This window comes from Oncorhynchus mykiss, chromosome 7 (assembly GCF_013265735.2).
Source record: "Oncorhynchus mykiss isolate Arlee chromosome 7, USDA_OmykA_1.1, whole genome shotgun sequence".
NCBI classification, from domain to species: Eukaryota; Metazoa; Chordata; class Actinopteri; order Salmoniformes; family Salmonidae; genus Oncorhynchus; species Oncorhynchus mykiss.
Genome location: NC_048571.1, coordinates 2,043,007 through 2,064,419, shown reverse-complemented (window position 1 = coordinate 2,064,419; position 21,413 = coordinate 2,043,007). Strand labels below are relative to the sequence as shown.

Sequence of the window (21,413 nt, the reverse complement as noted above, 5' to 3'; positions counted from 1 at the left end):
CACCAGATGTGAGTTAACTTGGTAACGTAATCTGTCTGTCTCAAACAGCACCAGATGTGAGTTAACTTGGTAACGTAATCTGTCAGTCTTAAACAGCACCACCAGATGTGAGTTAACTTGGTAACGTAATCTGTCAGTCTCAAACAGCACCACCAGATGTGAGTTAACTTGGTAACGTAATCTGTCAGTCTCAAACAGCACCACCAGATGTGAGTTAATTTGGTAACGTAATCTGTCAGTCTCAAACAGCACCAGATGTGAGTTAACTTGGTAACGTAATCTGTCAGTCTTAAACAGCACCACCAGATGTGAGTTAACTTGGTAACGTAATCTGTCAGTCTCAAACAGCACCACCAGGTGTGAGTTAATTTGGTAACGTAATCTGTCAGTCTCAAACAGCACCAGATGTGAGTTAACTTGGTAACGTAATCTGTCAGTCTCAAACAGCACCACCAGATGTGAGTTAACTTGGTAACGTAATCTGTCAGTCTCAAACAGCACCAGATGTGAGTTAACTTGGTAACGTAATCTGTCAGTCTCAAACAGTACCACCAGATGTGAGTTAACTTGGTAACGTAATCTGTCCGTCTCAAACAGCACCACCAGGTGTGAGTTAACTTGGTAACGTAATCTGTCTGTTTTAAACAGCACCAGATGTGAGTTAACTTGGTAACGTAATCTGTCAGTCTCAAACAGCACCAGATGTGAGTTAACTTGGTAACGTAATCTGTCAGTCTCAAACAGCACCAGATGTGAGTTAACTTGGTAACGTAATCTGTCCGTCTCAAACAGCACCACCAGATGTGAGTTAACTTGGTAACGTAATCTGTCAGTCTCAAACAGCACCACCAGATGTGAGTTAACTTGGTAACGTAATCTGTCTGTTTTAAACACCACCAGATGTGAGTTAACTTGGTAACGTAATCTGTCAGTCTCAAACAGCACCAGATGTGAGTTAACTTGGTAACGTAATCTGTCAGTCTCAAACAGCACCACCAGATGTGAGTTAACTTGGTAACGTAATCTGTCAGTCTCAAACAGCACCAGATGTGAGTTAACTTGGTAACGTAATCTGTCTGTTTTAAACAGCACCAGATGTGAGTTAACTTGGTAACGTAATCTGTCAGTCTCAAACAGCACCAGATGTGAGTTAACTTGGTAACGTAATCTGTCAGTCTCAAACAGTACCACCAGATGTGAGTTAACTTGGTAACGTAATCTGTCCGTCTCAAACAGCACCACCAGGTGTGAGTTAACTTGGTAACGTAATCTGTCTGTTTTAAACAGCACCAGATGTGAGTTAACTTGGTAACGTAATCTGTCAGTCTCAAACAGCACCAGATGTGAGTTAATTTAGTAACGTAATCTGTCAGTCTCAAACAGTACCACCAGATGTGAGTTAACTTGGTAACGTAATCTGTCCGTCTCAAACAGCACCACCAGGTGTGAGTTAACTTGGTAACGTAATCTGTCTGTTTTAAACAGCACCAGATGTGAGTTAACTTGGTAACGTAATCTGTCAGTCTTAAACAGCACCAGATGTGAGTTAATTTAGTAACGTAATCTGTCAGTCTCAAACAGCACCACCAGATGTGAGTTAACTTGGTAACGTAATCTGTCAGTCTCAAACAGCACCACCAGATGTGAGTTAATTTGGTAACGTAATCTGTCAGTTTTAAACAGCACCACCAGATGTGAGTTAACTTGGTAACGTAATCTGTCAGTCTCAAACAGCACCACCAGATGTGAGTTAACTTGGTAACGTAATCTGTCAGTCTCAAACAGCACCACCAGATGTGAGTTAATTTGGTAACGTAATCTGTCAGTCTCAAACAGCACCAGATGTGAGTTAACTTGGTAACGTAATCTGTCAGTCTTAAACAGCACCACCAGATGTGAGTTAACTTGGTAACGTAATCTTTCAGTCTCAAACAGCACCAGATGTGAGTTAACTTGGTAACGTAATCTGTCCGTCTCAAACAGCACCACCAGATGTGAGTTAACTTGGTAACGTAATCTGTCAGTCTCAAACAGCACCACCAGATGTGAGTTAACTTGGTAACGTAATCTGTCTGTTTTAAACACCACCAGATGTGAGTTAACTTGGTAACGTAATCTGTCTGTTTTAAACAGCACCAGATGTGAGTTAACTTGGTAACGTAATCTGTCAGTCTCAAACAGCACCAGATGTGAGTTAATTTAGTAACGTAATCTGTCAGTCTCAAACAGTACCACCAGATGTGAGTTAACTTGGTAACGTAATCTGTCCGTCTCAAACAGCACCACCAGGTGTGAGTTAACTTGGTAACGTAATCTGTCTGTTTTAAACAGCACCAGATGTGAGTTAACTTGGTAACGTAATCTGTCAGTCTTAAACAGCACCAGATGTGAGTTAATTTAGTAACGTAATCTGTCAGTCTCAAACAGCACCACCAGATGTGAGTTAACTTGGTAACGTAATCTGTCAGTCTCAAACAGCACCACCAGATGTGAGTTAATTTGGTAACGTAATCTGTCAGTCTCAAACAGCACCACCAGATGTGAGTTAACTTGGTAACGTAATCTGTCTGTCTCAAACAGCACCAGATGTGAGTTAACTTGGTAACGTAATCTGTCAGTCTTAAACAGCACCACCAGATGTGAGTTAACTTGGTAACGTAATCTGTCAGTCTCAAACAGCACCACCAGATGTGAGTTAACTTGGTAACGTAATCTGTCAGTCTCAAACAGCACCACCAGATGTGAGTTAATTTGGTAACGTAATCTGTCAGTCTCAAACAGCACCAGATGTGAGTTAACTTGGTAACGTAATCTGTCAGTCTTAAACAGCACCACCAGATGTGAGTTAACTTGGTAACGTAATCTGTCAGTCTCAAACAGCACCAGATGTGAGTTAACTTGGTAACGTAATCTGTCCGTCTCAAACAGCACCACCAGATGTGAGTTAACTTGGTAACGTAATCTGTCAGTCTCAAACAGCACCACCAGATGTGAGTTAACTTGGTAACGTAATCTGTCAGTCTCAAACAGCACCAGATGTGAGTTAACTTGGTAACGTAATCTGTCTGTTTTAAACAGCACCAGATGTGAGTTAACTTGGTAACGTAATCTGTCAGTCTCAAACAGTACCACCAGATGTGAGTTAACTTGGTAACGTAATCTGTCCGTCTCAAACAGCACCACCAGGTGTGAGTTAACTTGGTAACGTAATCTGTCTGTTTTAAACAGCACCAGATGTGAGTTAACTTGGTAACGTAATCTGTCAGTCTCAAACAGCACCAGATGTGAGTTAATTTAGTAACGTAATCTGTCAGTCTCAAACAGTACCACCAGATGTGAGTTAACTTGGTAACGTAATCTGTCCGTCTCAAACAGCACCACCAGGTGTGAGTTAACTTGGTAACGTAATCTGTCTGTTTTAAACAGCACCAGATGTGAGTTAACTTGGTAACGTAATCTGTCAGTCTTAAACAGCACCACCAGATGTGAGTTAACTTGGTAACGTAATCTGTCAGTCTCAAACAGCACCACCAGATGTGAGTTAACTTGGTAACGTAATCTGTCAGTCTCAAACAGCACCACCAGATGTGAGTTAATTTGGTAACGTAATCTGTCAGTCTCAAACAGCACCAGATGTGAGTTAACTTGGTAACGTAATCTGTCAGTCTTAAACAGCACCACCAGATGTGAGTTAACTTGGTAACGTAATCTGTCAGTCTCAAACAGCACCAGATGTGAGTTAACTTGGTAACGTAATCTGTCAGTCTCAAACAGCACCACCAGATGTGAGTTAACTTGGTAACGTAATCTGTCAGTCTCAAACAGCACCAGATGTGAGTTAACTTGGTAACGTAATCTGTCAGTCTTAAACAGCACCACCAGATGTGAGTTAACTTGGTAACGTAATCTGTCAGTCTCAAACAGCACCACCAGGTGTGAGTTAATTTGGTAACGTAATCTGTCAGTCTCAAACAGCACCAGATGTGAGTTAACTTGGTAACGTAATCTGTCAGTCTCAAACAGCACCACCAGATGTGAGTTAACTTGGTAACGTAATCTGTCAGTCTCAAACAGTACCACCAGATGTGAGTTAACTTGGTAACGTAATCTGTCCGTCTCAAACAGCACCACCAGGTGTGAGTTAACTTGGTAACGTAATCTGTCTGTTTTAAACAGCACCAGATGTGAGTTAACTTGGTAACGTAATCTGTCAGTCTTAAACAGCACCAGATGTGAGTTAATTTAGTAACGTAATCTGTCAGTCTCAAACAGTACCACCAGATGTGAGTTAACTTGGTAACGTAATCTGTCCGTCTCAAACAGCACCACCAGATGTGAGTTAATTTGGTAACGTAATCTGTCTGTTTTAAACAGCACCAGATGTGAGTTAACTTGGTAACGTAATCTGTCAGTCTCAAACAGCACCAGATGTGAGTTAACTTGGTAACGTAATCTGTCAGTCTCAAACAGTACCACCACATGTGAGTTAACTTGGTAACGTAATCTGTCCGTCTCAAACAGCACCACCAGGTGTGAGTTAACTTGGTAACGTAATCTGTCTGTTATAAACAGCACCAGATGTGAGTTAACTTGGTAACGTAATCTGTCAGTCTTAAACAGCACCAGATGTGAGTTCATTTAGTAACGTAATCTGTCAGTCTCAAACAGTACCACCAGATGTGAGTTAACTTGGTAACGTAATCTGTCAGTCTTAAACAGCACCACCAGATGTGAGTTAACTTGGTAACGTAATCTGTCAGTCTCAAACAGCACCACCAGATGTGAGTTAACTTGGTAACGTAATCTGTCAGTCTCAAACAGCACCAGATGTGAGTTAACTTGGTAACGTAATCTGTCAGTCTTAAACAGCACCACCAGATGTGAGTTAATTTGGTAACGTAATCTGTCAGTCTCACCACCCAGAGAGGTCGTGATCCGTGGTCGTTCTTCAGCAACATCTGCAGCCGGTAGTCTTTAGCCCCGTACTCGTCCAGCTTGATGGCCGACTCATCCACCGTTTTACCGGCCGCTGCAGGGATGGCCTCCTGGGACTCACTGCCCATCGCCTCCTCCTCATCCTCCTCTTCGTCATACACACGCTTCTTAGAAGACTTCCTCTCTGGAGGAGGACAGACAGACAGAGACAGGAGGGAGGAAGGGAGACAGAGACAGGGAGGGAGGAAGAGAGACAGAGACAGGAGGGAGGAAGAGAGAGAGACAGGGAGGGAGGAAGAGAGACAGAGACAGGAAGGAGGAAGAGAGACAGAGACAGGAAGGAGGAAGAGAGACGGAGACAGGAAGGAGGAAGAGAGACGGAGACAGGAAGGAGGAAGAGAGACGGAGACAGGAAGGGTGTCATTAAGCAGGAATTGGCTGAGCCGTGGGTCTTACAACTGGGAAACTCAGTGAGACACATCCATCACCAAAGAGAAAGACCGTTGATAGAAGATGACATTGTTCTGAAATCAGCTCTCACTGTAGGGTCCCTACCATTAAAATATGTTTTAAATCACAGTGATTTCTACTCTCAGAAAGTGCTATTGTCAGACACAGGCAGCCTGTTAACGAGACGTTGAATTTCATTGAATTCTAACTCAGGCAGAAATTAGTATTTGGATCAGGAAAGTTTGCTCTCCCAACCTATCGAAGTCAGGATGTTGAATGAAATAATATTTTAATTTACCAGTTGTCTGCGCGGTCTGACCTTTTGGTGTTCAGAGCGTGAGACAACACATCTACAGGAAAGTAGAATTACAACAACAATTTCAAAGTCCTGGTTTCCTATCAACCTGAAGACACGAGACGAAAATAGATGCACACATGCCGAGCTCTACATGATTTATAATTTAACCTTTATGTAACCTTTATTTGACCTTTAACCTTTATGTAACCTTCATGTAACCTTCATGTAACTAGGCAAGTCAGTTAAGAACACATTGTTATCATTTACAATGACAGTGCTTACATGGTTCTGTGTCAAGGACGTCACGCTGCTTTGCTTAGCAACTACCACTTCCTCCTGATTGGGCGAATTAAGGACGTTAACAAGGCCAGAATGTTGAATGAAATAACATCTGAATGTACTTTGCCGTTTGTCTGTGCAGTGTTTTGTTTGTTTTACATGTAGGAATGGGGGACAATATATCCACAGGAAAGTAGAATGAAATCATCTTTTCAAAGTGCTGGTAGAGCATTCTGACGTCTGTCACCTGAAACATGAGGAACGTCCTCATGAGTAACACCTGACCAGCCTCCTCAAGCATCATACCAGTTGGAGCCATGTAAAACACTTCAGGCTGAGGACGTTTCACACTACGCTGGAGGGGACACTACGCTGGAGGGGACACTACGCTGGCAGGGACACTACGCTGGTAGGGACACTACGCTGGAGGGGACACTACACTGGAGGGGACACTACACTGGAGGGGACACTACGCTGGAGGGGACACTACGCTGGCAGGGACACTACGCTGGTAGGGACACTACGCTGGTAGGGACACTACGCTGGAGGGGACACTACGCTGGCAGGGACACTACGCTGGCGGGGACACTACGCTGGCGGGGACACTACGCTGGCAGGGACACTACGCTGGAGGGGACACTACGCTGGAGGGGACACTACGCTGGCAGGGACACTACGCTGGAGGGGACACTACGCTGGAGGGGACACTACGCTGGAGGGGACACTATGCTGGAGGGGACACTACGCTGGTAGGGACACTACGCTGGAGGGGACACTACGCTGGCAGGGACACTACGCTGGCAGGGACACTACGCTGGAGGGGACACTATGCTGGCAGGGACACTACGCTGGAGGGGACACTACGCTGGCGGGGACACTACGCTGGCAGGGACACTACGCTGGAGGGGACACTACGCTGGAGGGGACACTATGCTGGAGGGGACACTACGCTGGTAGGGACACTACGCTGGAGGGGACACTACGCTGGCAGGGACACTACGCTGGCAGGGACACTACGCTGGAGGGGACACTATGCTGGCAGGGACACTACGCTGGAGGGGACACTACGCTGGCGGGGACACTACGCTGGAGGGGACACTACGCTGGACGGGACACTACGCTGGAGGGGACACTACGCTGGAGGGGACACTACGCTGGTAGGGACACTACGCTGGAGGGGACACTACGCTGGTAGGGACACTACGCTGGCAGGGACACTACGCTGGCAGGGACACTACGCTGGAGGGGACACTACGCTGGCAGGGACACTACGCTGGTGGGGACACTTCAGGCTGAGGAGGACGTTTGACACTATGCTGGCGGGGACACTTCAGGCTGAGGAGGACGTTGGACACTATGCTGGCAGGGACACTTCAGGCTGAGGAGGACGTTGGACACTATGCTGGCAGGGACACTTCAGGCTGAGGAGGACGTTGGACACTACGCTGGCAGGGACACTTCAGGCTGAGGAGGACGTTCCTCATGTTTCAGGTGACAGACGTCAGAATGCTCTACCAGCACTTTGAAAAGATGATTTAATTCTACTTTCCTGTGGATATATTGTCTCCCATTCCTACCTGTAAAACAAACAAAACACTGCACAGACAAACGGCAAAGTACATTCAGATGTCATTTTATTCAACAGTCTGGCGATGTAGAGGTCGTTGGTGGGAACGTCCCTGATCCAAACACTCATGTCTGCCCTACGTTGGGTCTCCAGACTAAGGCAGTCTGCAGCATCTTGAAGTTAGTTTGTTTTCCTAGCTACTATACTACAGGTACTTGTTAGCTACTATACTACTGATATACTATGCTATAGGTACTTGCTAGCTACTATACTACTACTATGCAATGCTATAGGTACTAGCTAGCTACTATACTACTACTACTACTACTACTACTACAGGTATTAGCTAGCTACTATACTACTGCTATACTATAGGTACTTGCTAGCTACTATACTACTGCTATACTGTGCTTTAGGTACTTGCTAGCTACTATACTGCTGCTATACTATGCTATATGTACTTGCTAGCTACAATACTGCTATACTATAGGTACTTGCTTACTACTATACTGCTGCTATAGGTACTTGCTAGCTACCATACTACTGCTATACTATGCTATAGGTACTTGCTAGCTACTATACTGCTGCTATACTGTGCTATATGTACTTGCTAGCTACAATACTGCTATACTATAGGTACTTGCTTACTACTGTACTGCTGATATAGGTACTTGCTAGCTACTATAGGTATTAGCTACAATGGTTCGGTACTGTTACACAGAATGCATGTCTGTCTCCCATGCTTCAGCATCATGCTATAATTGCCATCACAACACCGACTGATACGCAACATGAGCTGGAATAACATTGAATTTCCGGGAACATCTAGATACTCACCCCGATCTCCCCTATCTTTCTTCCCCATGATATTAGCAGCTTGTTCCCGAAAACAACTTGCTTCGTCAAACCATGTTAAACGACAAGTGAGAAACAACAACAAGCAACTGCGACGCGTTCAACTCGGTTTCCTCCTTGTGCGGAAAAAGATCATGTGACCTATGATTTCCGCTTGTTGATTGGATGTCGATATTGTTTACTTCCGGTGGTAGAGGTCAGATTAGATTTTTCGGGTTTCGGTGTCGTTTTTTTTTCGTTCTCGTCGAGGTGTTTATTGTTGTAAAAAAATTGCTTATTAATAATCGGTAATCATGTCAGACGATGATTTAATCGGACCTGCTTTACCCCCGTCGTTCAGAAAAAGCAGCAATGATGAATCTGATGACGAGGAAGGATGTGAGTAAAGTTAGTAGTGGTTTAAATCCACATGATTTTTGGCCATGACTAGTGTCATCAGATACTATGCTGTCATATTCATGTCTTAGTTATCTTTCTGCTTTATACTGTATTGTTAAATCGAAAAAAAGCTAGTGTCTGTTTTTTGGTATTTTCCTACCTAGGATGTGCTGTCTTCTCCAATAGTTGCAGGTCCTGCGCTGCCTCCCGGATACAAACCGGAGTTGCTCTCCAGCTCGGAGGATGACTTTGGCCAAGAGGAGGTGGATGTGGTGATCAAGAGACGAAACAAGACGAGCAGCAGACACGGTCACGGTAGCGGGACGACCAAGGATGGACCCACCGCAGAGTAACACATTTACAATCACTTCTACCTTTCAAACAAACATCAAACACCTTTATTTCCTCATTGTTTTTGAAGGAAAGCCATGTAAAATGCCTGAACTGAACTGTCTGCATCATTCTGTAGAAAACAACACAGAGTGGAAGAGGCGGTGAGTAGAAGGCTTGAGGATGATGATGATGATGATGGTTTCTTCGGACCAGCTCTTCCTCCTGGGTTCTCAAAACCACAGGCTTCACCAGAGAGGTAACCAAGACAACACAACTAATTCTCCCTGCTTTAAACAGACATATTACATGATATGTCAGCTAGTTCTCTCTGCTTTAAACAGACATATTAAATGATATGTCAGCTAGTTCTCCCTGCTTTAAACAGACATATTAAATGATATGTCAGCTAGTTCTCCCTGCTTTAAACAGACATATTAAATGATATGTCAGCTAGTTCTCCCTGATTTAAACAGACATATTAAATGATATGTCAGCTAGTTCTCTCTGCTTTAAACAGACATATTAAATGATATGTGAGCTAGTTCTCTCTACTTTAAACAGACATATTAAATGATATGTGAGCTAGTTCTCCCTGATTTAAACAGACATAATAAATGATATGTCAGCTAGTTCTCCCTGCTTTAAACAGACATATTAAATGATATGTCAGCTAGTTCTCTCTGCTTTAAACAGACATATTAAATGATATGTCAGCTAGTTCTCTCTACTTTAAACAGACATATTAAATGATATGTGAGCTAGTTCTCCCTGATTTAAACAGACATAATAAATGATATGTCAGCTAGTTCTCCCTACTTTAAACAGACATATTAAATGATATGTCAGCTAGTTCTCTCTGCTTTAAACAGACATATTAAATGATATGTGAGCTAGTTCTCTCTACTTTAAACAGACATATTAAATGATATGTGAGCTAGTTCTCCCTGATTTAAACAGACATAATAAATGATATGTCAGCTAGTTCTCCCTGCTTTAAACAGACATATTAAATGATATGTGAGCTAGTTCTCCCTGCTTTAAACAGACATATTAAATGATATGTCAGCTAGTTCTCCCTGCTTTAAACAGACATATTAAATGATATGTCGGCATATTATAAATGTATATTATTATTATTATTTATACATATATTAAATGCTGTCAGTCATGCATTTTCAAATAACTTGTGTCTAAATGTATTTATTGGTTTGTGTTGATTGATTGTCTTTTTCTACCTCCCCTAGGCCAGGTGTATTGGGCCCAGCCTTACCCCCGGGATTTCACAGACTGGCATCTGATGATGATGAAGATGATGATGGTGAGGATGATTTCCCTCGGCCAGCCCTGCCACCGGGCTACACAGCAGAACCCTCCAGCGGTGATGAAGAGGAGGAGGAGGAGGATGAAGAGGTGATCGGACCCATGCCTGCTCTTGGTGCCATCCGGGACTCCGTGGCTCTGGACATCGAACGCAGAGCTCAGAAGATGAAGGACAGACTGACAGGAGCAGATGTGAGAACCTCACCGCCTCTTGTTCTACATCTAGACTCTTATTCTACATCTAGACTCTTATTCTATATCTAGACTCTTATTCTACATCTAGACTCTTATTCTACATCTAGACTCTTATTCTACATCTAGACTCTTATTCTACATCTAGACTCTTATTCTACATCTAGACTCTTATTCTACATCTAGACTCTTATTCTACATCTAGACTCTTATTCTATATCTAGACTCTTATTCTACATCTAGACTCTTATTCTACATCTAGACTCTTATTCTACATCTAGACTCTTATTCTACATCTAGACTCTTATTCTACGTCTAGACTCTTATTCTACGTCTAGACTCTTATTCTACGTCTAGACTCTTATTCTACATCTATAATCTTATTCTATATCTAGACTCTTATTCTACGTCTAGACTCTTATTCTACATCTAGACTCTTATTCTACATCTACACTTTTGTTCTACATCTAGACATTGTGTTCTACACGGAGGAGGATGAGGACGACATGTTTACTGTTGAGTTGTTTCTGATAAACTGACCAGTAATTCGTTAATCTTTATGGTGCTCGACACCGCCACCAGGTGGTACCCTTAGGGACATGCTAATTGGGTGCTTCTCATACGTTGTGTTCAGTCGTGCAACATTTTTTTTTTAAACTGTGTAATAGGACAAATATTAATTCCTCTTATTTCAAATCATTTTCCCACGTTCCCTCCTACAGAACAGACCCCAGGTCAGATGGTAGAATGAGTTGACAGCCTCCTACAGAACAGACCCCAGGTCAGATGGTAGAATGAGTTAACAGCCTCCTACTGAACTGACCCCAGGTCAGATGGTAGAATGAGTTGACAGCCTCCTACTGAAGGTCAGATGGTAGAATGAGTTGACAGCCTCCTAATGAACAGACCCCAGGTCAGAGGGTAGAATGAGTTGACAGCCTCCTACTGAAGGTCAGATGGTAGAATGAGTTGACAGCCTCCTAATGAACAGACCCCAGGTCAGATGGTAGAATGAGTTGACAGCCTCCTACTGAACTGACCCCAGGTCAGATGGTAGAATGAGTTGACAGCCTCCTACTGAACAGACCCCAGGTCAGATGGTAGAATGAGTTGACAGCCTCCTAATGAACTGACCCCAGGTCAGATGGTAGAATGAGTTGACAGCCTCCTACTGAACAGACCCCAGGTCAGATGGTAGAATGAGTTGACAGCCTCCTAATGAACTGACCCCAGGTCAGATGGTAGAAGGAGTTGACAGCCTCCTACTGAACTGACCCCAGGTCAGATGGTAGAATGAGTTGACAGCCTCCTAATGAACTGACCCCAGGTCAGATGGTAGAATGAGTTGACAGCCTCCTACTGAACAGACCCCAGGTCAGATGGTAGAATGAGTTGACAGCCTCCTACTGAACAGACCCCAGGTCAGATGGTAGAATGAGTTGACAGCCTCCTACAGAACTGACCCCAGGTCAGATGGTAGAATGAGTTGACAGCCTTGTCTGTGATGGTTGATTGGCAGAATGGTCCGGAGGACGTGGTGCGAGAGACCTGGATGACAGAGCTTCCTCCAACGCTGCAGCACATCGGGCTGGGGGCCAGAACCTTCAAGAAGAGGGCTGGACCGGAGAGCAAGGACCGATCCCTCTGGACCGACACCCCTGCTGACCGAGAACGCAAACTCAGGGTAGGAAACACTGGTTCTGGTTCTGAACAGTCGACACATTTCTGTTGGGATTTCACGCTACTGTACTGACTTTATAATTGTCTCTCTCTATGTCTCTCTGTCTCTCTCTGTCTCTCTCTGTCTGTCTGTTTCTCTCTCTGTCTGTCTGTTTCTCTCTCTGTCTGTCTCTCTCTCTGTCTGTCTCTGTCTGTCTGTCTGTCTGTCTGTCTGTCTGTCTCTGTCTGTCTGTCTCTCTCTGTCTGTGTCTCTCTGTCTGTCTCTCTCTCTGTCTGTCTCTCTCTCTGTCTGTCTCTCTCTCTGTCTGTGTCTCTCTCTCTGTCTTTGTCTCTCTCTCTCTCTCTCTCTCTGTCTCTGTCTGTCTGTCTCTCTCTGTCTGTCTCTCTCTCTGTCTGTCTCTCTCTCTGTCTGTCTCTCTCTCTGTCTGTGTCTCTCTCTCTGTCTTTGTCTCTCTCTCTCTCTCTCTCTCTCTCTCTGTGTCTCTCTGTCTCTCTGTCTGTCTCCCTGTCTCTCTCTCTGTGTCTCTGTCTGTGTCTCTCTGTCTGTCTCCCTGTCTCTCTCTCTGTCTCTGTCTGTGTCTCTCTGTCTCCCTGTCTCTCTCTCTGTCTCTGTCTCTGTCTGTCTGTCTCTCTCTGTCTGTGTCTCTCTGTCTGTCTCTCTCTCTGTCTGTGTCTCTCTCTCTGTCTTTCTCTCTCTCTCTCTCTCTCTCTCTCTCTCTCTCTCTCTGTGTCTCTCTGTCTCTCTCTGTCTCTCTGTGTCTCTCTGTCTCTCTGTCTGTGTCTCTCTGTCTGTCTCTCTCTCAACAGGAACGACTGGAGGGAAAGGAGAGTGAAGAAACAGAACCGGTCCCTCAACTGTCTCACAAAGAGTTACAGATGGCTGAGAAAGTGTCCAAATACAACGTAAGTAGTCGAGCCTCTTTGTCTGCTCAACAACTACATGACCTGTACGAAGATCTCCCTATGGCATTTACAACTAGGAGACTAGACCAAGATGTCTACTGACCCGGAGACTAGACCAAGACGTCTACTGACCCGGAGACTAGACCAAGATGTCTACTGACCCGGAGACTAGACCAAGATGTCTACTGACCCGGAGACTAGACCAAGATATCTACTGACCTGTACGAAGATCTCACTATGACATTTTCAACTAGGAGACTAGACCAAGATATCGACTGACCTGGAGACTAGACCAAGATGTCTACTGACCCGTACGAAGATCTCACTATGGCATTTTCAACTAGGAGACTAGACCAAGATATCGACTGACCTGGAGACTAGACCAAGATGTCTACTGACCTGTACGAAGATCTCACTATGGCATTTACAACTAGGAGGACTAGACCAAGATGTCTACTGACCTGTACGAAGATCTCACTATGGCATTTACAACTAGGAGACTAGACCAAGATGTCTACTGACCCGTACGAAGATCTCACTATGGCATTTACAACTAGGAGACTAGACCAAGATGTCTACTGACCTGTACGAAGATCTCACTATGGCATTTTCAACTAGGAGACTAGACCAAGATGTCTACTGACCTGTACGAAGATCTCACTATGGCATTTACAACTAGGAGACTAGACCAAGATGTCTACTGACCCGTACGAAGATCTCACTATGGCATTTTCAACTAGGAGACTAGACCAAGATATCGACTGACCTGGAGACTAGACCAAGATGTCTACTGACCTGTACCAAGATCTCACTATGGCATTTACAACTAGGAGGACTAGACCAAGATGTCTACTGACCTGTACGAAGATCTCACTATGGCATTTACAACTAGGAGACTAGACCAAGATGTCTACTGACCCGGAGACTAGACCAAGATGTCTACTGACCTGTACGAAGATCTCACTATGGAATTTACAACTAGGAGACTAGACCAAGATATCTACTGACCTGTACGAAGATCTCACTATGGCATTTACAACTAGGAGACTAGACCAAGATGTCTACTGACCTGTACGAAGATCTCACTATGGCATTTACAACTAGGAGACTAGACCAAGATGTCTACTGACCCGGAGACTAGACCAAGATGTCTACTGACCCGGAGACTAGACCAAGATGTCTACTGACCTGTACGAAGATCTCACTATGGCATTTACAACTCGGAGACTAGACCAAGATGTCTACTGACCCGGAGACTAGACCAAGATGTCTACTGACCCGGAAACTAGACCAAGATGTCTACTGACCTGTACGAAGATCTCACTATGGCATTTACAACTAGGAGACTAGACCAAGATGTCTACTGACCCGGAGACTAGACCAAGATGTCTTCTGACCCGGAGACTAGACCAAGATGTCTACTGACCCGGAGACTAGACCAAGATGTCTACTGACCCGGAGACTAGACCAAGATGTCTACTGACCCGGAGACTAGACCAAGATATCTACTGACCCGGAGACGAGACCGAGATGTCTACTGACCCGGAGACTAGACCAAGATGTCTATTGACCCGGAGACTAGACCAAGATGTCTACTGACCTGTACGAAGATCTCACTATGGCATTTACAACTAGGAGACTAGACCAAGATGTCTACTGACCCGGAGACTAGACCAAGATGTCTTCTGACCCGGAGACTAGACCAAGATGTTTACTGACCCGGAGACTAGACCAAGATGTCTACTGACCCGGAGACTAGACCAAGATGTCTATTGACCCGGAGACTAGACCAAGATGTCTACTGACCTGTACGAAGATCTCACTATGGCATTTACAACTAGGAGACTAGACCAAGATGTCTACTGACCCGGAGACGAGACCGAGATGTCTACTGACCCGGAGACTAGACCAAGATGTCTACTGACCCGGAGACTAGACCGAGATGTCTACTGACCCGGAGACTAGACCAAGATGTCTATTGACCCGGAGACTAGACCAAGATGTCTACTGACCTGTACGAAGATCTCACTATGGCATTTACAACTAGGAGACTAGACCAAGATGTCTACTGACCCGGAGACTAGACCAAGATGTCTTCTGACCCGGAGACTAGACCAAGATGTTTACTGACCCGGAGACTAGACCAAGATGTCTACTGACCCGGAGACTAGACCAAGATGTCTATTGACCCGGAGACTAGACCAAGATGTCTACTGACCTGTACGAAGATCTCACTATGGCATTTACAACTAGGAGACTAGACCAAGATGTCTACTGACCCGGAGACGAGACCGAGATGTCTACTGACCCGGAGACTAGACCAAGATGTCTACTGACCCGGAGACTAGACCGAGATGTCTACTGACCCGGAGACTAGACCGAGATGTCTACTGACCCGGAGACTAGACCGAGATGTCTACTGACCATTAGTTGTCGAAATGACTTCGTCTTTCTCTCTCCTCTCTGTTAGGAAACGAAGCGTGGCGAGTCTCTGATCAGTCTCCACGAGAAGCAGATGAAGAAGAGGAAACTGGACGAGGGCGCCAAGCCGGTGGAGAGACGAGCGTTTGACAGGGACCAGGACTTGCAAGTCAACAAGTTTGACGAGGCTCAGAAACAACGTCTGTTGAAGAAGTCCCAGGAGCTCAACACACGCTTCGGACACAGCAAGGAGAAAATGTTCCTCTGAGACGATCCACACACACACAGTAGCTAATGGATTGGGCATTTTTTTGGTCACCTGAGCCAGTCAATGAGTGACGGGAACGTTCCAGGTTGACTGTTTATTGCAGTCCAACTACTCAGATGATCAGAACACATTGTACTGAATGTGATCTGAGCAGAACAGGTCGTATAACTTATAACTTGTATGTTTTTTGGTCACCTGACCCAGTCAATGAGTGACAGGAACGTTCCAGGTTGACTGTTTATTGCAGTCCAACTACTCAGATGATCAGAACACATTGTACTGAATGTGATCTGAGCAGAACAGGTCGTATAACTTATAACTTGTATGTTTTTTGGTCACCTGAGCCAGTCAATGAGTGACGGGAACGTTCCAGGTTGACTGTTTATTGCAGTCCAACTACTCAGATGATCAGAACACATTGTACTGAATGTGATCTGAGCAGAACAGGTCGTATAACTTATAACTTGTATGTGTTTTTTAATAAAAGTGTGAATATCAGTTTGATAGTTACATTTTAGTCGTCACTCTTATCCAGAGCGACGTAGTCCATACGTGTTCTTACTTATTATTTCTCACATACTGGTTTCCCCCGTGGGAATCGAACCCACAACCCTGGCGTTGAAAGCTCCAACCAACTGAGCCACACGGGACCTCCCTCATTCTTTTAGTTCTTTAAAAGGTCCGATGCGCAGCTGTTTTTTTTCCATCTTAATAGCAAATCATTTCTGGGGAACAGTTAAGGACATTACTGTGATTTGTTTAAAACGCAACAAAATAAATGAGCAAAAATAGGTTCTTAGCGAAGAGTCATTTTTTTTATGCAAGAATTTTACTAGGACTGTCTGGGAGGGGTCTGAGTGGGGAGGGGTCTGAGTGGGGAGGGGTCTGAGTGGGGAGGGGTCTGAGTGGGGAGGGGTCTGAGTAGGGAGGGGTCTGAGTGGGGAGGGGTCTGAGTAGGGAGGGGTGGGGATGGGTCTGAGTGGGGAGGGGTCTGAGTGGGAGGGGTCTGATTGGGGAGGGGTCTGAGTGGGGAGGGGTCTGAGTAGGGAGGGGTCTGAGTAGGGAGGGGTCTGAGTGGGGAGGGGTCTGAGTAGGGAGGGGTCTGAGTAGGGAGGGGTCTGAGTGGGGAGGGGTCTGAGTGGGGAGGGGTCTGAGTGGGGAGGGTTCTGAGTGGGGAGGGGTCTGAGTGGGGAGGGGTCTGAGTGGGGAGGGGTCTGAGTAAGGAGGGGTCTGAGTGGGGAGGGGTCTGAGTAGGAGGGGTCTGAGTAGGGAGGGGTCTGAGTAGGGAGGGGTCTGAGTGGGGAAGGGTCTGAGTGGGGAGGGGAAAACGATCTGTCATTGGCAGAGAGGTTTGGAACTCTCTTTCTTATTGGTCTACTAACTGGTCAAAACTCCACAAATTGACATTCACATCTCCACAAACTTCAAAGTGTTTCCTTTCAAATGGTACCAAGAATATGCATATCCTTGTTTCAGGGCCTGAGCTACAGGCAGTTAGATTTGGGTACGAGTCATTTTAGGGCCTGAGCTACTGGCAGTTAGATTTGGGTACGAGTCATTTTAGGCGAAAATTGGGGAGAAAAAGGGTCCGATCCCTGAGAGGTTTTGTCACTGCACCAGTTCTCTGAAGGCCAAGTAGGCTGGTGCTGCCCTTTTATATGGTGCTGCCCCTTTATATGGTGCTACCCCTTTATATGGTGCTGCCCCTTTATATGGTGCTGCCCCTTTATATGGTGCTGCCCTGCCCCTTTATATGGTGCTGTCCCTTTATATGGTACTGCCCCTTTATATGGTGCTGCCCTGCCCCTTTATATGGTGCTACCCCTTTATATGGTGCTGCCCCTTTATATGGTGCTGTCCCTTTATATGGTGCTGCCCCTTTATATGGTGCTGCCCCTTTATATGGTGCTGCCCCTTTATATGGTGCTGCCCTGTCCCTTTATATGGTGCTGTCCCTTTATATGGTACTGCCCCTTTATATGGTGCTACCCCTTTATATGGTGCTGCCCCTTTATATGGTGCTGCCCTGTCCCTTTATATGGTGCTGCCCCTTTATATGGTGCTGTCCCTTTATATGGTACTGCCCCTTTATATGGTGCTGCCCTGCCCCTTTATATGGTGCTACCCCTTTATATGGTGCTGCCCCTTTATATGGTGCTACCCCTTTATATGGTGCTATCCCTTTATATGGTGCTGCCCCTTTATATGGTGCTACCCCTTTATATGGTGCTACCCCTTTATATGGTGCTGCCCCTTTATATGGTGCTGCCCTGCCCCTTTATATGGTGCTGCCCCTTTATATGGTACTGCCCCTTTATATGGTGCTGCCCTGCCCCTTTATATGGTGCTGCCCCTTTATATGGTGCTGCCCCTTTATATGGTACTGCCCCTTTATATGGTACTGCCCCTTTATATGGTGCTGCCCCTTTATATGGTACTGCCCCTTTATATGGTACTGCCCCTTTATATGGTACTGCGCCTTTATATGGTACTGCCCCTTTATATGGTACTGCCCCTTTATATGGTGCTGCCCCTTTATGTGGTGCTGCCCTGTCCCTTTATATGGTGCTGCCCCTTTATGTGGTGCTGCCCCTTTATATGGTGCTGCCCCTTTATATGGTGCTGCCCCTTTATATGGTGCTGCCCTGCCCCTTTATATGGTGCTGCCCCTTTATATGGTGCTGCCCCTTTTAATGGTGCTACCCCTTTATGTGGTGCTACCCCTTTATGTGGTGCTGCCCCTTTATATGGTGCTGCCCCTTTATATGGTGCTGCCCCTTTATATGGTGCTACCCCTTTATATGGTGCTACCCCTTTATATGGTGCTACCCCTTTATGTGGTGCTGCCCCTTTATGTGGTGCTGCCCTTTATATGGTGCTGCCCTGCCCCTTTATATGGTGCTGCCCCTTTATGTGGTGCTACCCCTTTATATGGTGCTGCCCTGCCCCTTTATATGGTGCTGCCCCTTTATATGGTGCTGCCCCTTTATATGGTGCTGCCCTGTCCCTTTATATGGTGCTACCCCCTTTATATGGTGCTACCCCTTTATATGGTGCTGCCCCTTTATATGGTGCTGCCCCTTTATATGGTGCTGCCCCTTTATGTGGTGCTGCCCCTTTATGTGGTGCTGCCCCTTTATATGGTGCTACCCCCTTTATATGGTGCTACCCCTTTATATGGTGCTGCCCCTTTATATGGTGCTGCCCCTTTATGTGGTGCTGCCCCTTTATGTGGTGCTGCCCCTTTATATGGTGCTACCCCCTTTATATGGTGCTACCCCTTTATATGGTGCTGCCCCTTTATATGGTGCTGCCCCTTTATATGGTGCTGCCCCTTTATATGGTGCTGCCCCTTTATATGGTGCTGCCCCCTTTATATGGTGCTGCCCTGTCCCTTTATATGGTGTTGCCCCTTTATATGGTGCTGCCCTGTCCCTTTATATGGTGCTGCCCCTTTATATGGTGCTGTCCCTTTATATGGTGCTGTCCTGTCCCTTTATATGGTGCTGCCCCTTTATATGGTGCTGCCCCTTTATATGGTGCTGCCCCTTTATATGGTGCTACCCTGCCCCTTTATGTGGTGCTGCCCCTTTATATGGTGCTACCCCCTTTATATGGTGCTACCCCTTTATATGGTGCTGCCCCTTTATATGGTGCTGCCCCTTTATATGGTGCTGCCCCTTTATATGGTGCTGCCCCTTTATATGGTGCTGCCCTGTCCCTTTATATGGTGCTGCCCCCTTTATATGGTGCTGCCCCTTTATATGGTGCTGCCCCTTTATATGGCGCTGCCCCTTTACATGGTGCTGCCCCTTTATATGGTGCTGCCCCTTTATATGGTGCTGTCCCTTTATATGGTGCTGCCCCTTTATATGGTGCTGCCCCTTTATATGGTGCTGTCCCTTTATATGGTGCTGCCCCTTTATATGGTGCTACCCCTTTATATGGCGCTGCCCCTTTACATGGTGCTGCCCCTTTATATGGTGCTGCCCCTTTATATGGTGCTGTCCCTTTATATGGTGCTGCCCCTTTATATGGTGCTGCCCCTTTATATGGTGCTGCCCCTTTATATGGTGCTGCCCCTTTACATGGTGCTGCCCCTTTATATGGTGCTGCCCCCTTTATATGGTGCTGCCCTGTCCCTTTATATGGTGCTGCCCCTTTATATGGTGCTGCCCCTTTATGTGGTGCTGCCCCTTTATGTGGTGCTGCCCCTTTATATGGTGCTACCCCCTTTATATGGTGCTACCCCTTTATATGGTGCTGCCCCTTTATATGGTGCTGCCCCTTTATATGGTGCTACCCCCTTTATATGGTGCTACCCCTTTATATGGTGCTGCCCCTTTATATGGTGCTACCCCCTTTATATGGTGCTACCCCTTTATATGGTGCTGCCCCCTTTATATGGTGCTGCCCTGTCCCTTTATATGGTGTTGCCCCTTTATATGGTGCTGCCCTGTCCCTTTATATGGTGCTGCCCCTTTATATGGTGCTGTCCCTTTATATGGTGCTGTCCTGTCCCTTTATATGGTGCTGCCCCTTTATATGGTGCTGCCCTGCCCCTTTATATGGTGCTGCCCTGCCCCTTTATATGGTGCTGCCCCTTTATATGGTGCTGGCCCTTTATATGGTGCTGCCCCTTTATATGGTGCTGCCCCTTTATATGGTGCTGCCCCTTTATATGGTGGTGCCCCTTTATATGGTGCTGCCCCTTTATATGGTGCTGCCCTGCCCCTTTATATGGTGCTGTCCCTTTATATGGTGCTGCCCTGTCCCTTTATATGGTGCTGCCCCTTTATATGGTGCTGTCCCTTTATATGGTGCTGCCCCTTTATATGGTGCTGCCCCTTTATATGGTGCTGCCCCTTTATATGGTGCTGCCCCTTTATATGGTGCTGCCCTGTCCCTTTATATGGTGCTGCCCCTTTATATGGTGCTGCCCCTTTATATGGTGCTGCACCTTTATATGGTGCTGCCCCTTTATATGGCGCTGCCCTGTCCCTTTATATGGTGCTGCCCCTTTATATGGTGCTGCCCCTTTATATGGCGCTGCCCTGTCCCTTTATATGGTGCTACCCCTTTATATGGTGCTGCCCCTTTATATGGTGCTACCCCTTTATATGGTGCTACCCCTTTATATGGTGCTACCCCTTTATATGGTGCTACCCCTTTATATGGTGCTACCCCTTTATATGGTGCTACCCCTTTATATGGTGCTACCCCTTTATATGGTGCTACCCCTTTATATGGTGCTGCCCCTTTATATGGTGCTACCCCTTTATATGGTGCTACCCCTTTATATGGTGCTGCCCTGTCCCTTTATATGGTGCTACCCCTTGATATGGTGCTGCCCCTTTATATGGTGCTGCCCCTTTATATGGTGCTACCCCTTTATATGGTGCTGCCCTGTCCCTTTATATGGTGCTGCCCCTTTATATGGTGCTACCCCTTTATATGGTGCTGCCCCTTTATATGGTGCTGTCCCTTTATATGGTGCTGCCCCTTTATATGGTGCTACCCTGCCCATTTATATG

General features: G+C 45.9%; 2 protein-coding genes across 4 annotated transcripts in view; one reads left to right on the top strand and one right to left on the bottom strand.

Moving 5' to 3' along the window:
* Nucleotides 1-8,523, bottom strand: part of LOC118936674 (general transcription and DNA repair factor IIH helicase subunit XPB-like) — a 75,578-nt gene extending 67,055 nt beyond the window's left edge. The window contains exons 1-2 of the mRNA XM_036982071.1: nucleotides 8,367-8,523; nucleotides 4,917-5,119 (exon numbers count right to left, since the gene is read on the bottom strand). Of these exons, the coding sequence (XP_036837966.1) occupies nucleotides 4,917-5,119; nucleotides 8,367-8,394 (231 nt within the window). The 5' untranslated portion in view covers nucleotides 8,395-8,523. The remainder of the gene's footprint in view (nucleotides 1-4,916; nucleotides 5,120-8,366) is intronic.
* A 31-nt stretch (nucleotides 8,524-8,554) lies between these two features.
* On the top strand, nucleotides 8,555-16,425 carry LOC118936344 (GPALPP motifs-containing protein 1-like). 3 transcript variants are annotated; one of them, XR_005052471.1, is made up of 8 exons: nucleotides 8,555-8,762; nucleotides 8,949-9,111; nucleotides 9,232-9,351; nucleotides 10,340-10,607; nucleotides 12,127-12,291; nucleotides 13,095-13,190; nucleotides 15,661-15,964; nucleotides 16,109-16,425. XR_005052471.1 is itself a non-coding variant. In XM_036982069.1 (7 exons), the coding sequence occupies exons 1-7, from the start codon at nucleotides 8,678-8,680 to the stop codon at nucleotides 15,877-15,879; spliced, it is 1,116 nt and encodes a 371-aa protein (XP_036837964.1). In that variant the 5' UTR covers nucleotides 8,555-8,677; the 3' UTR covers nucleotides 15,880-16,110. The 3 variants fall into 3 exon arrangements, 2 of the variants coding, with proteins under 2 accessions (XP_036837964.1, XP_036837965.1); XM_036982069.1 differs by having other exon boundaries at nucleotides 15,661-16,110; XM_036982070.1 differs by having other exon boundaries at nucleotides 8,574-8,762; nucleotides 8,927-9,111; nucleotides 15,661-16,110.
* The last annotated feature ends 4,988 nt before the right edge of the window (nucleotides 16,426-21,413 follow it).

What these genes read in the sequence shown, in the direction of transcription:
- LOC118936344 (XM_036982069.1), top strand. Translation starts at nt 8,678, where the DNA reads ATGTCAGACGATGATTTAATCGGACCTGCTTTACCCCCGTCGTTCAGA. An exon ending in CCACAGGCTTCACCAGAGAG is followed by an intron (nt 9,352 to 10,339) that starts GTAACCAAGACA and finishes TACCTCCCCTAG; the next exon opens with GCCAGGTGTATTGGGCCCAG. An exon ending in ACCGAGAACGCAAACTCAGG is followed by an intron (nt 12,292 to 13,094) that starts GTAGGAAACACT and finishes CTCTCTCAACAG; the next exon opens with GAACGACTGGAGGGAAAGGA.